This window comes from Ambystoma mexicanum, chromosome 4q, assembly GCF_040938575.1.
Source record: "Ambystoma mexicanum isolate Mex_15411 chromosome 4q, UKY_AmexF1_1, whole genome shotgun sequence".
Taxonomy (NCBI): Eukaryota; Metazoa; Chordata; class Amphibia; order Caudata; family Ambystomatidae; genus Ambystoma; species Ambystoma mexicanum.
Window position 1 is genome coordinate 186,500,643 of NC_090928.1, and position 15,982 is coordinate 186,516,624.

A 15,982-nucleotide genomic window follows, 5' to 3' on the forward strand; every position below is an offset into this window, starting at 1 on the left:
CTTACACATGTAGTCTTAATTGTGTGTAGTCTTCAAAGGGTACCGTATGTAATTCTGCCTAACAGGGGGGAAAACCCCTCACAAGGCCATTCAGTGTTGGAACATCAGTCTGTGTTGGTTACAGGTGCATGGCCACGCTCCACAGTATTGGCTCTGGTTCCTGGGACAGATCTTCAAGGGAGGTATGCAGTCCTGCAGCCACAGACAGCGCCAGCACATCAAGGGCCAGGTTTCCTTGGGCCCAGCAGACGTGGGGCCCGCTAACGCGAGGGCCCTGTGCCACAGGTAATAATGTGTGGGAGCGGTCCATGTATTCTGTTGCACAACAACAAGGGGCTCCATATGAGAGGTTGGCTCATGTCATACCATGAGGTGTTGCATGCAGACATCCGTGCCATCATGTTGCATATGTGAACATCTCAATCCCGCATGGCCACTGCCATGGAGGACCAAGCCAGGGCTATACGTGGTGAGCCTCCCTTACCACTGACAGCTTCTATGGCTACACCAGAGGGTGGCGACAGCAGCGACAGCTCTCCCAATGCATGATAGCTGTGTGGACCACGAACCCATGGAGGGGGTTTTTATTTTTTTTTCTCAACATCAACACGTGTGTTTGAGGAGCACCCTGGCCCTCCACCCTCCTGGGTGGCCCCCCCAAACCCCCAGTCTACCATGGAGGTGCGCCACGCCATGTTGCAACGTTGTGCAGGAAACATGCTGCCACAATGATCCTGCACACTACTGGTGGTGCATATAGGAGCACTCCACCAGAGTGGTTAAGGGAGCAAAAGCGTGACTTTAGCACTCCGAATGTACGCTCCACTATTCCCCTAGTTGTAATATGTGCTGCCTTGTATCTTACCTGTGGTTGTGTGGTGGGGTTCCGTACTGGTGTCATAATGTAGGTGCTCAGTGGGTAGGCACTGTCCCCTTTGGAGGTTAGATGGTTTGTCAGGGATGTGGTTTAGTCTGTGTGAGGCATTCATGCATTTGCAGGGCCATTTGTACTCACCAATGAGCCATGTGTTGCCATGCATCCCAGCTTCCAGGGCCCAGTGTAGGGGTGACATTCTATATATGAAACTATTATGGGTGGACCCTTGATAGTTAGCATATAAATAGGTAATGTTTCCCTTGGCATCACATATAGCTTGCACATTGATGCGGACTGAAGGGCATGCAGTCATGATTGTCAACACCTGGTGTAGGCATTGTGACTGCGTGGCCTGTGAAATGCCCCTGACAATGACAGTTGTCCACTGAAATGACCCAGTGGGCAAAAAATGCAGTACATTGATCACCTTTTCCAAGGGGCTCAGTGCTTGGGAGGACAGGGTGGGTGATGTGTGTTCATCTTCCCACTCCCTGACCAGGTCTATGATGATATCAGGTGGGAATCTACAGCTGCCATAGACGTGGTCATCAGGCATCGCAAAAAGGCTGGTCCTGGGTAAAAAAATACATGCCCTGACTATCCTCCTCCTCCTGCGGTGTCCCACGATCACTGCTGAAATAAATTGCACATTCATCATAGTTGTATACGTGTGTTTGTGTTTTGCGTGTCTATTTATGCATTGTACTTGTGCACAGTGATGCTTATGCCAGCTTTCGCTTGGCGGACGTGTTTCCAGATTAGCGGGTCTTTTCCCGTGCGCCGGTGAGCCCTGTTTGATTCCATGAATACGTGTTGTTAGAGCACGAATGGGAGTTGCAAGTATTTTACTGTGGTACATCCCACGTAACACCCACATTTACACTTGTTGTTCCCCATTCCATGTGTTGCGCCCCCTTTTTAGGTGACTGCGTAAGACGGTATGCCCCTTCGCTGGGAGTCTCGCGCAAATCCCTGGTAAGTCACGCGCATTGTGTTCCAGGAATCGGCAAGCGGGCGCACGCAAGTCCCCCTTTTTACATGCAATTAATTACATGAATCAGGCAGCTAATGCTTTGGCACATTTCTGCTTCCATCTCCCATCTTATTACTATCCAAGCACCTTATGGGTGGATGTCCCCTAACACCATGACTCAATAAAATGTTATTCTCATTGGACTTTTTAGGGGGTTTTATATAGGTGACAGTCTCATTCTAGATTCTGTCTTAAATCCAGTGGGTTACACATATTGATTACAGTTAATCCCCATCAATCCACATGCCCTGCCCTGCACGTACTGTCAAATACAAAATGTAATGTGAACCCATACTAAGCTGCCATTCCCAGATCTACAGTTTGCTAGAATCCCACACCTGTAGCGGCCCTCGCGGACGCCCATGGGGAGTGCAGCTCGCAGGGACAAAGCATGTGGCATATCCCCCCACCCCCAAGATTGAATTGCCAATGTCACTGATAGAGCTATGATATTAATTTGTCCAATAAAGGAGTGCCAGTCCACACCACCCAGTTTTAACTTCTCTTCTGCAATATTCCAACTGGTGTAAGAAGACAGATGATGCTGAAAACAATTGGAAACAAATCCCTCTTTCACATGTTATTTTTGTAAAGGAAATCATTGTCCACTGAAGCCAATCCTGTTGACAGTCAATCTCATCCAAATTGGTTGTCAATGGTGGGGAGGAACTTGAACCTTGGTTCAAGTTGTCCCCTAACCATTCAGGAGAAGGCCCAGGGAGGTACTAGTGTCTATTGTGTGTGTATACAGGCTCCTTGTTCTTGGCATAACCTGCTTGACATAGGAAGTTGATAATAGAATACCTGCACCACATTGTTCTGGACCCCCCCCTTACTCAATCAACTCCTGTGACACGCCAGACGCACTTCATTCACAATTGAAGGAATTCAGAGAAAAGGTTTCTTCAAAAACTATTTGAAAGTATAAAACGTAATTGCAAAATTGCAAAATGTACGCAGACATAGACTAATTGCAACACTGGTCTACCAAATTGTAACTAAGAAGATTGCAATAAGGCATTATATCTTTTTTACTTTTTAATGTATTTTCAAAAGTAGATCGCAGTCAGAGGTAGCATATGAGGCAGTTAATGTGTGTTGCTGTTGCAGTCAGTAATCAGAGGTCTGGCTATTGATGCTCATAGGGGTGTGTTCTGGGCTCTCTAGAGTAAAAGTATGTCAAAATTACGTCAAAAGAAAGCCAAATTAACAAAGCCCTTATTTAAGTGAAAATTATTTAGTAGTGTTGTCTTTTTTGAATATTTTAACAGATTAAGTAGCATGATCCGAAACCCTTAAGACGTCTAGATTTACAATAGCACCAAGTATTAACTATATAACGGACATGAAAACATTGCAATACATATTATTTATCACCCAAAATACGTTCAGAAGTGTAAAAACCTTTGGGAACCTTTACAGCTATGTAAATGACACACTTCCATGGTATTTTTAATATTTAATAATATAAACCTAGTATTACAAGTATCCATATTGCTCATGGATTTTGGCTCTTATCAATCAAAACCTTTGAAATGACAGGTTCTTCATATTAGAACAGAGCCCACAATCACCCATTGATATTACAGATATATACATACCAACTCCAGTGGGATGTATTCTCCCGCAAGCAGCACCAACGTGAGGGTACATCCTGAGCCGATCCACAAGCAGCAAAAGAGACGAAGGTTGAAAGTCGGTGTCACCATCCAGGGCCAAAATGTATGTGTTTTTTGTTTCCATCTGAAAAGAAGAATTTATTTCCATTAAGACGCCCTTGTATGAGTTATTCCCTCACCAACTTCACATTAATGACCCTTAGCTCCTTCTTTTAAAACGGCCGCAATTACTCAAAAATGCATTCAAAGAGTGAAATCTCACAAATGTCAAAAACTGGTTTAATGGGTAAATCTTGACCTATATTTAGAATTCCATTTAACACCAAATAATATGAATAGAACGCCAGGGCGGATCCTTGTGTGTCTACAATAAACAACCATTGTTTTGAATGAAAGGTTGAAGTGTAATATTATAGATTGTTTGAGTTACTCCAAGACCACTCTGTGACAAAATTTCATCTCTGGGGGTGGACTAGTGTGAGGTTTGTTGATCTAAGTAGGCAAAATGATGCTGATAATGTTGCCTGTTTAAGTGAACTCTGCCTGTCAGACTCACTTTCCTAAATAATCCATGCTCAAAATCATGGTGTAGCTTGACAACATACCAGTTACAGAGAGACGTACATTCCTACAAACAGCCTGATGGAACCCAAAGTTCTAAAAGCCAGGAACTGACTTTTAGCATGGGCAGCCCTGTCCCAAATTATGCAGGTCTGTACTTGGAGGCTCTGGTGGACGACAAATATCTAAATATAAGCCATCTCTAATGTTGACACTGTGGCCTCTCGGAATCTACAATTATACTTGCAGAGACCATTTGGTGTCATTTTGTTGTCAGCTTTGTTTCTAGTGACCCCTCCTACCAGGGAATTCTGTGTATTCACTCTATGGGACTAAGTTTCACCCAAAACAGAACAATTTGGCTCAGGCCCAGAAAAGAAATTGGGGGTCATTCCGAGTTGGGCGGTAATGGTTTACCGGCACCGGTAAGGATGCCGGTGCCGGTATACCCTTACCGCCCTATTCGGAGGTCCCTTAGTGGGTCCCAGCAGGAATGGTTGGTCTGACCAGCCGTTCTTAGCGGGACCCGTTAAGGGACCTTGGAGCTAATTGCGGGCCCGTTATTAGCGCCTTCCCCATTCCCATTGAGCTCTATGGGGGCTAGAATGGGAATGGGGACTGGTATTTGGCATGGGGATTTACCGGGTCCGCATAGGTCGGAATGTCCCGGTAAGTCCCCATTCCGCCTACCTGGACCCCTAATAGCGCCATGGCTGCCTCCAAACTCGTAATGACCCCCTTTGTTCTATCTGGAATAGACGTGCCACCTTCCAGAAAGACTGAATCTGCCCCCATAGGGCACAGAGAGGCTGTGTGCCAGAAACGGGTCACCCATGAATGCCCATTTGCAGGAAGCCATCATAAAATGCCCCTGACATGAAAAGCAGTTTATAGACCCACCACTCCCACTTCAGGACGAAGCAGGGTTGATAATTTAATTAAAATATCGACACGCCCCTGCTTTGCAGGAGCGTTTCTATCAGAATCTACAAAATGCAAGCAGCATTCTGTAAAGTAACTTATCTGCGTTGCACTTTAACCTGCTCGTAGCCAGTGGCAGGGTAGACCATGCACGTGAGAAACAGCCAAATGCGCTGCCACATTCCAAAACAGATCAATGTACGAATCTGAGACATGCTGCCTGGCCCTGCTACTCATGTGGCGTGCCACCATAGCAGCAGGGGAATTATCTATCTGAACAAATGTACCTTTGTTAGTATACCACTCAACTTGAAGTTTCCAAATGATGCCTTCATCTAAATTGCCATAAAACATACGTGCAGGGTGTGTATATGTGAACATTTTGATTGTACTTAAAGCAAATTGGAAAATAATGTATCATAAATCAAAAATGCAATAATAAACTATTTGCTTGTAGTGCCCCCACCCTCCTCTGTCCCCCCAAGATGATGTGTGCCCCGCTCCCCTCTGTCCCCCCGTGATGATTATGTGTTCCCTCCACCCCCTACTGTCCCCCCATGATGTGTGTGTGCCCCCGCCTGCTCGGTCCCGCATGATGATTATGTGTGCCCCAACTCCCCTCTGTACCCCGTGATGATTAATTGTGCCCCTTTCCCTCTGTCCCCCGTGATGATTATGCGTGCTCCCAAACCTCTCTTCCCCCGTGATGCGAGTATGTGCCCCCTTCCCCCTTCTGTACCCCGTGATGCGAGTGTTTGCCCCCCACTACCCTCTGTCCTCCTGTGATGCGAGTGTGTGCCCCCAGCCCCTCTGCCCCCTGTGTTGTGAGCATGTGCCCCACCCCCTTTTTCCTCCGTGATGAATATGTGTTGCCCCCCAACTCCATTATGTCCCCCGTGATGATTATTTGTGCCCCCTCCCCCTCTATCCCCCATGATGATTATGTATGCCCCCACACGCCTTTGTCCCCCTGTGATGATTAGTTGTGCTCCCCACCCCCTCTGTCCCCCACAATGCAATTTTGTGCCCCCCTGCCCCCATCCCTTACATTTCATTTTGCCCCCCACCTCCTTCCTCTATTATCCATCCCTCTCCCCCCCTGCTCTCTAACTCTCTCCTTCCGCTCCACCTTTTCACTGCAGGTGTTTTTGACTCACTGTGGTTTCATAATCTCCAACTTGTTGCCAGTGCTTGGAATTGACTTATGGACACATTCATTACGAGTCCGGCGGTAACCATGCTAGAAATTCCAGCAGGTTACCGTCGGACTCGTATTACCATTCTGTCTCCGTGATTGCCGGAATTACTGGGGCATTACAACCCCAGTGACCCGGTAATTCCGGAGGCGGAATTCTGTTAATCCCCATTCCCATAGGACTCCATGGGAATGGGGAAGTGGAAACACCGGCACCATGCTGTAATGGTGCAGGTGTTTCCATGTCTGCCTGCAGGCGGGTGGTGTTAAACCCGCCAGGTCAGACCTGGCAGGAGTGACACCTCCCGCCTGCAGGACTCTTAATTAGCCGGTCCAGACAGAACGATGGTGGCGGATTTACCACCACCGTTCTTTCCAGACCGACTGACTCGTAATGAGGCCCATTGACTTGTTGCTTCACCTTCCCAACTCTCATGCTGGACCTCCCTGGATCCCGTAATCAGGTTGGCCCTGAATCATGCTGTGACCATTGTCTTCTTGAATCCGTGCCTCCATTTTTTGTTCCCTGCAACATTATGTGTTTCATTGACCTCTGCAACTGTACTGCGCTCTTCCCTCTGCTTCTCGGTGCTTTACAGTGTTTATTCTCTGTTCTCTCCCCCTCACCCTTCTCCCTCTCTCCTCCCTCCCTTACTTTCTTCTTTGCACTTACTCTATCTGATTTGTCCTTGGACCTATTAAGATAGCAACAATTGCTTGTCTCATCCCCCTCCCATTCTTGTTCTCCACCGCCCCCCGACCCTCCCATCCAGCACTATCTGAAATGTCATCTGGCTTAGTAAGATAGTTGCTTGTTTTGTTCATCTCCCTCCTTCTCCTCCCCTCTCCCTCACCTCTTGTAATATTCCGGCTCTACCAGAAATGTCATCAGGCCTACTACGGTAGACGCCTGTCTGTTTCCCATTTCCTTCCTATCTGTGTCTTAGCTCCGAAATGTCGCTAGGCCGAGTACGATCGTTATTTCACAATCGTGTTGTTCATAGCCTGTAAGAATGTCACTGTATTTTCCTTTGTTCCCTCCCTTGCCTTGAAGTGCTTTGAAACACATTGTGCATAGGCGTTATATAAATAAAGCATCATACCATTCATAGTAAATACATACAACTAACAAAAGCATTTGTGACGAAAATAAAATGTGTTATAACATCAAAACTCCTCACCTGCTCCAGCGTTGTCTAGGCCACTTTCCTCCCAGCTGGCTTTCCCTCTACCTTTTGTACTCAGCCCATCTCCTAAAATAATGCATCTTGCATTATCCCATCTACTGGTGCATTGCTGTAATGCATGGCTTGCCGCCTTCTGAAAGGCTGATGCCAAGTGTATTTTTATGAAGACTGCTCTTTTATCTTTGATCATATTCTAGTTTGTTTCAGCTTTAGTGTGTGGCTCACCAATTTATGTAATGGGGAATTTACTTTCTTGAAGATTTAAGTGTTTTCTTTTATGATATTAGTTTCTTGTTATCTGATATCCCTTGATCTACTCATTTTGTTTATTTTATCTTTTGCTTCCTACCCTTTATTAGAAGATTTTATTTTTTATTTTATTTTTACATTTGCTATGGCTTCAAGTTCACTCAGCATTTTCACTTTTTTCATGAATCCTTCTTCAGACCGTTAATTGATTAGGGCAAATTATGGTATTTGTTTCATTGGTTTTATGTACCAGTTAAATCCCCTTCTTTCTTCCTCACAGCTTCTGTCTATAATTGAAACATTATCATTTTTCAAATATTATTATTTTCAGATATGTGATGTTTTGACATATAGTAAGCCGTGGTAGTTAAAAAGGGAAGACAAGAGAGTACAAACAATGAGAAAAATGAAGGAGGATTTGCAGGCAATTGCACTTGCATAAATATAGTTTTCATTCAGAGGGCTTTCTTCAAAACGTTGATACATTTAAACAGAAACACATGGCAGATGGCAGGTCCTCCAGGGGGTCTGCTCAGAATATTTTTGGAATGTGTGATATGATGTACATTGGTGTGTAGGTGAATCCTTGGGCTTCCTTGTTCTAGTATGCTGTCTGCCCAGCACTTCAAAATTCCTGCATGTGTCTCAATGAAATCTGCATTATTTCCAGATTTTTGCTGAATCACATCATAGCTGGATCCTGGTATGTTCACTTAACCTATCAAAGCCGCATTTTCAAATTTTACCTTCTGCTGCTGAAAATAAGGGACGCCAATGTTCCCATGGTGGTCTAGGGGTTAGATGGGCAGGGAATGGCAGGGCAGGGCAACCAGCAATGGACACATATATTAAAACTATATTAAGACAGCACAATTTGGTTCCACACCTGCATTGCTAATTGTTGCCTCAGAACAATGTTCAAATATGGCTGGTGTTATCCTTAAGGCTATTACAACCTTTGCACAAGTTTTAGCATGAGCACAAACACTATCTCAATGTCATCATTGTGGCAGCTATAACATCCATACATAACTTAACATCCATACATATCCCTTTGCTGTGCCACATAAAAGCCAAAATAATACAAGTATGTGGTAACCGTGATCCCATTGCCCAATATATTCCAATAACCACAAATAGGAATGGGTACTAAGAGTAGGTGATTGTCTGAAGATCGCGGATACCATCTCCTTGGGATTGAGGAGCCATGTGAGGAAACAGTCGATTGAAATTAAGTTTGGTGATTTGACACGTAACCGCTTGCTTAAAGCCATGTCGACCATACGTACACTGGGATATCTAGTAGTAACTTGGATACCCCATTGAATATTCATTTTTCTTCTTTTTGTTTGTTTATTTTTTTTAAAAACCTCTTGGAAAGCACGGAGGGAGCAATACAACGGCACAGAACTCCCCCTGTGTCAAACCTCAACGTACAATAGATGTTTTTAAATGTATTTGTTGCAGTCCTTGGTGTTTACGATGTGCTCCCATTATAACAGCCGCTAATCAGGGTGCATGTCATACATATCTGTACCTTAGGATAGATTGAGAATCTAGGACCAGTTTTAATATTAATATAGCCAATAAAAGGCCTTGCAAAAATAATACTTTACTAAGATTTTGCATTGCTGGTCCCACTTCTGTGCTAAAGAGCAGAGGATGCAATCGGATGGCTCGTATTTGACCCCTTTTTGTGCTTGGATACCATTTGCTTAAAGCCATATCATCTGCCCATGGCATGAAGTCAGTAGAGTTGGCGGCATATGGAAATATTCATTGCAGAAAATACCTTTTCAAAGAGACTGAAAATGCCTCCCACTGTCAGCTCATTTGTGTGGCCTGCCCTTCCAGATAGGTGTTCCTTACCTTACAATATTATATAAAACTGAATCCCATGATGTTCTTGTGTTAAATCTGGACTAATCAATAAGGAGGGCTGTCCAATGATCTTTTGAACAGTGATGATGACCACTGCATTACCTGGTTGAAATATTTAAGAAACAAGCTGGGTAAGTTTGGTCGCCGGGTGCTAATATTATATATTTTTATATCAAGCAACAGCTTAACCTTTCGGTACAATTGTGTATCATCAGCACACTGGCGTATCATGATGTTGGGTCTTCTAGGCGCGAACTCAGTGGTTCCGTACAGAGGTTAAATATGATAGTAGATAGAATGGAACCCTGAGGGACTCCACAGGTGACCCAGTGATGTTAACACCTGAGGGAACTCATCTGAAGTCTGATGTCCACAAGATAATTAGAATGGGAACCATTTCGGGTCAGTGCCCGAAAAGACAATATTGTGTGCGAGCAGGGTGAGTACTGTGTGATGGCCGACTATGTCTGCTTCAAGTGTATGTTTTATTGTTCCCTTCTATTTAGATTTCCGTGAAATGTGCTTATGATAATTTCTTTTGAGACATTATGAATCACAATCATATCTATTTATTGTTGGATGTTTTTAAGGAAAACACTTTTATCAGAAATAAAGCTGATTCTGATTGCAATAGAAAATAAAGTTATTTAGTTTAATAAGAAATAAAGTTATTGAATTTGCCATGCACCGATTTGTTCTAAAGAAGGAAGGGCCAGTTATTAGGAACGCAATTCCTCTTCCGAGTACATACCAGATACCTTTAGCCCATGACAGGTAAGTCTTTTGTGATCCGAAGAGATAGTTTGACACTGAACCAGCGACCACAGGAGAGGCCTTCTGATGAATGGCTTGAACAAAAAACATGCCCTTCTAGCCTGTTCAGCTGGGGTACATTTGGGCAATAAAGTTGCATGCAGAGCCCCTTACTCATGTCAAATATTCTGTGGGGGGTGACATGAGCAGTGCTAAGACAGTTTGGCAACTCTGGCACAAAAAATGCTTTCCACCATCTTGAAAACTAAAAGCCTACATAGTGCTTCCCCCAAAGCAATTGGAAGCAATGAGCATTGTGAAATGCTGAAAAAGAGGCAGGCCACTCTGCAAAAGAGATGCCCACTTTCGATGCTAGCAGGAGGTTCGGAAACAACTTATCCCATTCTAGGATTAATCTATAAATGGATTGGAAAATCCCCCTATTAGTTCACTGTTGAAGCTATTGATAGCTCTAAGCATGGGAGCATATCTGCAGTTGAGGACCAGACAATAGGACACCCAGGTACAGGTACCCCGAGGGTATCTATGAAAATTGCCTGGAGGACACTTTGCTGAGATGCAGTTTTTTTGCCTCAGGTTTTGCTATTGAGGGCAATTTTTATTCATCGCCTGCTTCCCCCTGGCCCTCGTCTTGAAAGGGGACACCTGCATAGACCCTGCACATTGATCCCCTCACTCACACCCCTCACTTTTGATATGCCCTATCCCCATAAGAAACCCTAACTCCCCCCACACTTGTCCCGCCGTTTACCAGTCTCTACCCCAAACATGAAATTGAATGGTGAGATTATAAATTAATGGGAATAGATTGCTTCATCGAATCTGGCACATCCAGGAACAACTTATGCACTAATTTCGGTTTTTGTGAAGTGCCAAAAAACTGATAGTGGTGAGAGGGGAAAGGTAACAATAGATTGGGGCTGAGAGGGTGGGGTAGGGGGTGGCACAGGAGAGCTCCCCCATAAAGGAAAGCAGAAGAATCCAAAGAGAGGTACATTGTATGTTCATATGTGACATCAAATTCAGGGTCATATGCTGTTTCAAATACTTCAGAAAAAGAGAGACAAACAGGGAATTATCACATTTAGAATTGGAATTACCCAACAGTACCTATCACAAACTTCTCCACTTTTTTTTCCTGCAAAACATTATCATTGACAAAATACACCAATCAGATATATATGTTTGGTGCAGGTAGAAGGTAAACTGCAAATCAAAAGACTGCATCTACCTCCTGTTCCCGTTCCATTTTACATTTGGGGAGCCATGATATCTTGGAGGCCATTTTTGTTAAGGGCAGGATTGCATGCATGATTCTCTTTGTTGTGTTATCCCACTTCTTTGACCTATCCATATTGTGTGTTTTAGCTTCTGCTAAAACATCCCTTGCAACTGTGATCATTCATAGGTTAGGCGGCAAGCCATTTATTAACACCAGGTAATAGACATGCTTTGGAAATTGTTTTATTCAATTTGGCCATTGAATTTAAGGGCAATTTAAGTATAACGGTAACCTGTGTCAAAATGCCTGAAACAGTAATTAAATCAGTGGTGTTTTCACATATCTATTAGTAACTAAATTATAGTCACTTAAATTCATAGGTTTAAATAATGGCAGTATATAATCTCTCAATCTGTAGATGTGTGACAATTCACCATAGGAATTGAAATTCCCATTGTGTTCATGGCAGAGCAGCAGATGTGGGGATGAGAGCCTTAAGGTACTCTATTACTTCTCTTTTCAGAGACCGAATGAGGGTGAGCTAGACAACTAATTTTCCCTCTAAGCCACCACATCTACCAAACAAAGCCCTCTAGTTCTTTCAGGTATTTGCTTAGGAGCAGCAGGTCTATCCCAAGGCCCAAGCTATCAAAGGAAAGGTTTACAGAACAATCAGTTCAACTCTGGTTCAACTTCAAGCCTGCAAGACCAAAGGCAAGCAGATCTTAAGTTGATAACGGGACTTCTTCTCAAAATCAGTTTTAGTTCATTCACAGCTTGTCATTTTAACAGAAACACCCTATTCCTAATTGGCAAATAGCAATCTCCATGAAATTGAGACACAGGCACTCTTGTACCACACTTTAAGTTAAGGGTCATTCTATCACAGCTGCAGAGCTACTGTCTCTCGTATCAGAATATACCCTCCCCCCAAGTGAAAGGGCTACCTGCAATACATTATGGGTAAATGATGCTACAAACATTTCAATTCCTCTCTGTGAATCCAGATGTATAGTCCTACCCATCACGTTTTAGAAGATATTCCAAGTTTAAAGGTTTTCACAATGAAACCACTACACACACTGGAAAAATGTTTCACTTTTTTAGGTCAAATAAATTCAATATTTGTGTTTAATGTTTACTTTATGAAATATTTGTCTAACCTTAAATAGTGAAGTGTTGGTTTTCACTCAATCACAATAATTGACAACTTAATTTAACTTATTTAGGATTGTCTTTAATAAGCAGAGGAAATAAAGCATCCTAAAATTTATTAACATAAGTTATGCAACAATTTTATAGGTCTAAAATAATTCTGGGATTGTTTTTCCCTATCAATAGTAGTAACTATTTCTTATGTGAGTTTTCAACTTACTTGTGTGGCATAGCGCCTGCCCATTCTGCTACTGATGAGCAAGGGATTGAATGCTGCACCGAAAGGAGTTTTGAGATCTATTTACAGTGGAGGGCCAGTTATTGGTGCTGAATTTGCTTGAATTGAGTTTGAATGTGTCACACTATGTTTAGGTATAAATACTGCAAAGGGATGGCTAACACAAGTAGCTTTATACTTGAAAACTACACAGATGACCTTGAGTACTGTTATAGAGTGTATATAACTGCTTGACGTGATGCATATGATGTAGTATAGTTCTGGAATCTCAGGATTCCAGAACCATACAACAGATGAGATGAGAATGAAGGGAGTCGCACCCACCTGGGGACTTTCTCTTACAATTAAATACTTGAGAAAATATAACGCCTTGTGTCAGCGAACACATAATTTGTAACAGATTGGCGATGAGGAGCGTTTGTTGCTGAGAGAAAGACCCCGGCAGTGAAATGATGAATGGAAGACATGCGAAGTAACAGATCACCATTGGTTCACGAACAAAGCAAGTCGGAGAACGAAATCAGTGGCATGGCAAGCATTTACCAGTGAGTGTCACGACAGATTAGCACTGAAAATATATATTCGCGTACGAATCTGTGAAGAGACAGCAGTTGAGGTGCATTATATGAAAGGATACGTGAGCCGTGAATGGAGAGTTAGAGAAAATGACCTCAAGAAACATTGAGTACGTGGGGCCATCTTGCAAGCAGATGAGTGTTGCCATAGCAACCACATAAACTATCATACAGAGCAAACTCGAAACACGCAGCATACAGCGGAAGGGAGATACAATGATAACGCATGCAGAACAAACCCAGTAATTTTGCGATTGCTGACCTGCAGCTGGTAAAACTGATAGTGGATTGCTACAATGAAAGTTGATAAACGAGTGTACTTAATCAATCACTCACAAGTACTTAATAGAGAGTGATGAGGGTGAAGAATTAAACAAGGCAATATAGTGAAACAAAACGGAAAGGAATGCAATAAAAGTGACACAAAGTATACAGAAACGAAACGGATAGGGAAACAATGAAATTAAAACAAAATAGACACACTGAAGTTGGAGAGACAATTTAATGGTAAATGTTATTAAAGAAGCATTTGGAATATGCACACAAGCAAACATCAAGAGGGATGTTACAAGAATTACTTTAGTAAATGAAATAAAACAAAGACTACTCCACAACAGCGTATGTTATTATCAAAACAGAACTCATTCAGTACAACAACCAAGATGCAGAATATTGCTGCCCCAATTCAATTTCTGGCACATCCAGGAAATCCAGTATGCACCTGGGAGCAATGGTTAGATAGTTTCCAGGTATATTTGAGGGCGATAGGAGGGACCAAATTCAATGACGATCTGAAGGAAGCCACATTATTGAACTGTGTACATGCGGAAGCCCTAAGAATATTCAGAACACTACCAGATCAGGCTGACATTGATGTTGGTTCAGGAGATTCAGCCACTGTTTCTGGTAACAATAGGATATATGAGAGTGCCGTAGTGAAGGCGACAAAACAAAGGAGAATGTGTTGACACGTAAATAGCTGCACTAAGAGGTCTTATATCAACATGCAGGTTTACAGGAGTTGCTGATGAATATTTGAGGAGTCAATTAGTTTTGCCAGTTGCAGAACCCTGCATCCAACAACGACTGAGGCAAGCGAAGGACCCGACCTTGGAACAGGCAACTGAGAAAGCTAGATGAATGGATTTAGGGGAGAAATGCATGAGGGAGATGCATTATAAAATGGGGAGCAATGAAGTGAGGTACATCCAAGATGTCCAAGATGAAAAGTATGAAAAGGATGAGGAGACGTTAACTGAATTGGTAAAAAGAATGACAAAAAAACAACCCCAGTAATAATATAAGGAAAGAGAAAGATCTGTTTAATAGAATGCAAGGCAGATGTTACAAATGTGGCAAGTACAGACACACCAATATAGAGAAGGAATGCCCAGCGTATTCTGCAGAGTGTTACAGATGCGGTTATGTAGGTCATTTTGGCAATGTATGCCAGAATACCAGGGGGAGAGGTAGAGCTGGATCCACCCCATGGGTGGAATACAAAGGGACGGGAGTCATTTTGCAAGGAACAACATGACAAGCATGAAAGTGTTGGAGGATATTGGTGGCCCGAACAGTCTGCTGTCTGTTACTGATGGGATGGGGGAAGAAGTACAGATTCTGATGCTCACACCAGTTGAAGGGGGTGTGGGCCCTTGGGTTTCTATGCTAGTAAATAATGGTTGATACCGGTTCACCTTATACCATGGTGGATGTAGAGACATATTTGAAAGAACTTTCAATTGTTTTGTTTCAATAGATTTTTTTTTTCCATTGTAGGATGGTGGGAACAGGCATCATTGCAAATTAGAATACACCCAGGAGAAAATATCCCCATCTTGAGCATCACTGAAGACAGTTGTGAAACCAGTGAAAATCTAGCAAAGAGTTTTCCGAGAGTATTCAATGAGAGCATTGGAACATTAAAAGGTTTTAAGCACCCGATTGTGTTGGAAAGGGCTGCCAAGCCAATGGTGCATAAAGTAGGAAATATTCCCATTGGCACGAGGGTAGCCCTACAGAAAGAGCTTGCAAGATTGTGCGGACAAGACATTATCAAACCAATAGAGCTCGGAATGGTTTTCCCCAATTGTCATTGTGCACAAACCGTATGGGGCAATCAGGGTGTGTGTAGATTTGAGAGATCTGAATGCAAACATTTGGGTAGATAGACATCATTTGCCGAATATAGGAGAGATGCTAACTACAGTGAAGCCGGCAAAGTTCTTTACAATCCTAGACTTGTCTTCAGCCTATCACCAAGTGGTACTTGATGAGGAATCGAGACACCTCACATCATTCATCAGTCCATTAGGGGCTTTCAGATACAAGAGGATACCTTTTGGGTTAGCCTCGACAGCAGCCGTTTTCAGAGGCTGATGCATCAGCTGTTTGATGGTCTCCAAGGCGTTCATTATTTTCAAGACAATATACTTATTTCAGCAATGAGGGAAGAGGAACACAATGAAAAACTGTTGGGGGTTTTGCAAGTAATA

The 15,982-nt window shown here is 43.1% G+C and overlaps 1 protein-coding gene across 1 annotated transcript in view; it reads right to left on the bottom strand.

The window, feature by feature from the left end:
* LOC138467575 (chitin synthase chs-2-like) overlaps positions 1-15,982 on the bottom strand; it is a 299,897-nt gene that overhangs the window by 130,653 nt on the left and 153,262 nt on the right. Inside the window, exon 9 of the mRNA XM_069607708.1 lies at positions 3,512-3,653. Within this exon, the coding sequence (XP_069463809.1) occupies positions 3,512-3,653 (142 nt within the window). The remainder of the gene's footprint in view (positions 1-3,511; positions 3,654-15,982) is intronic.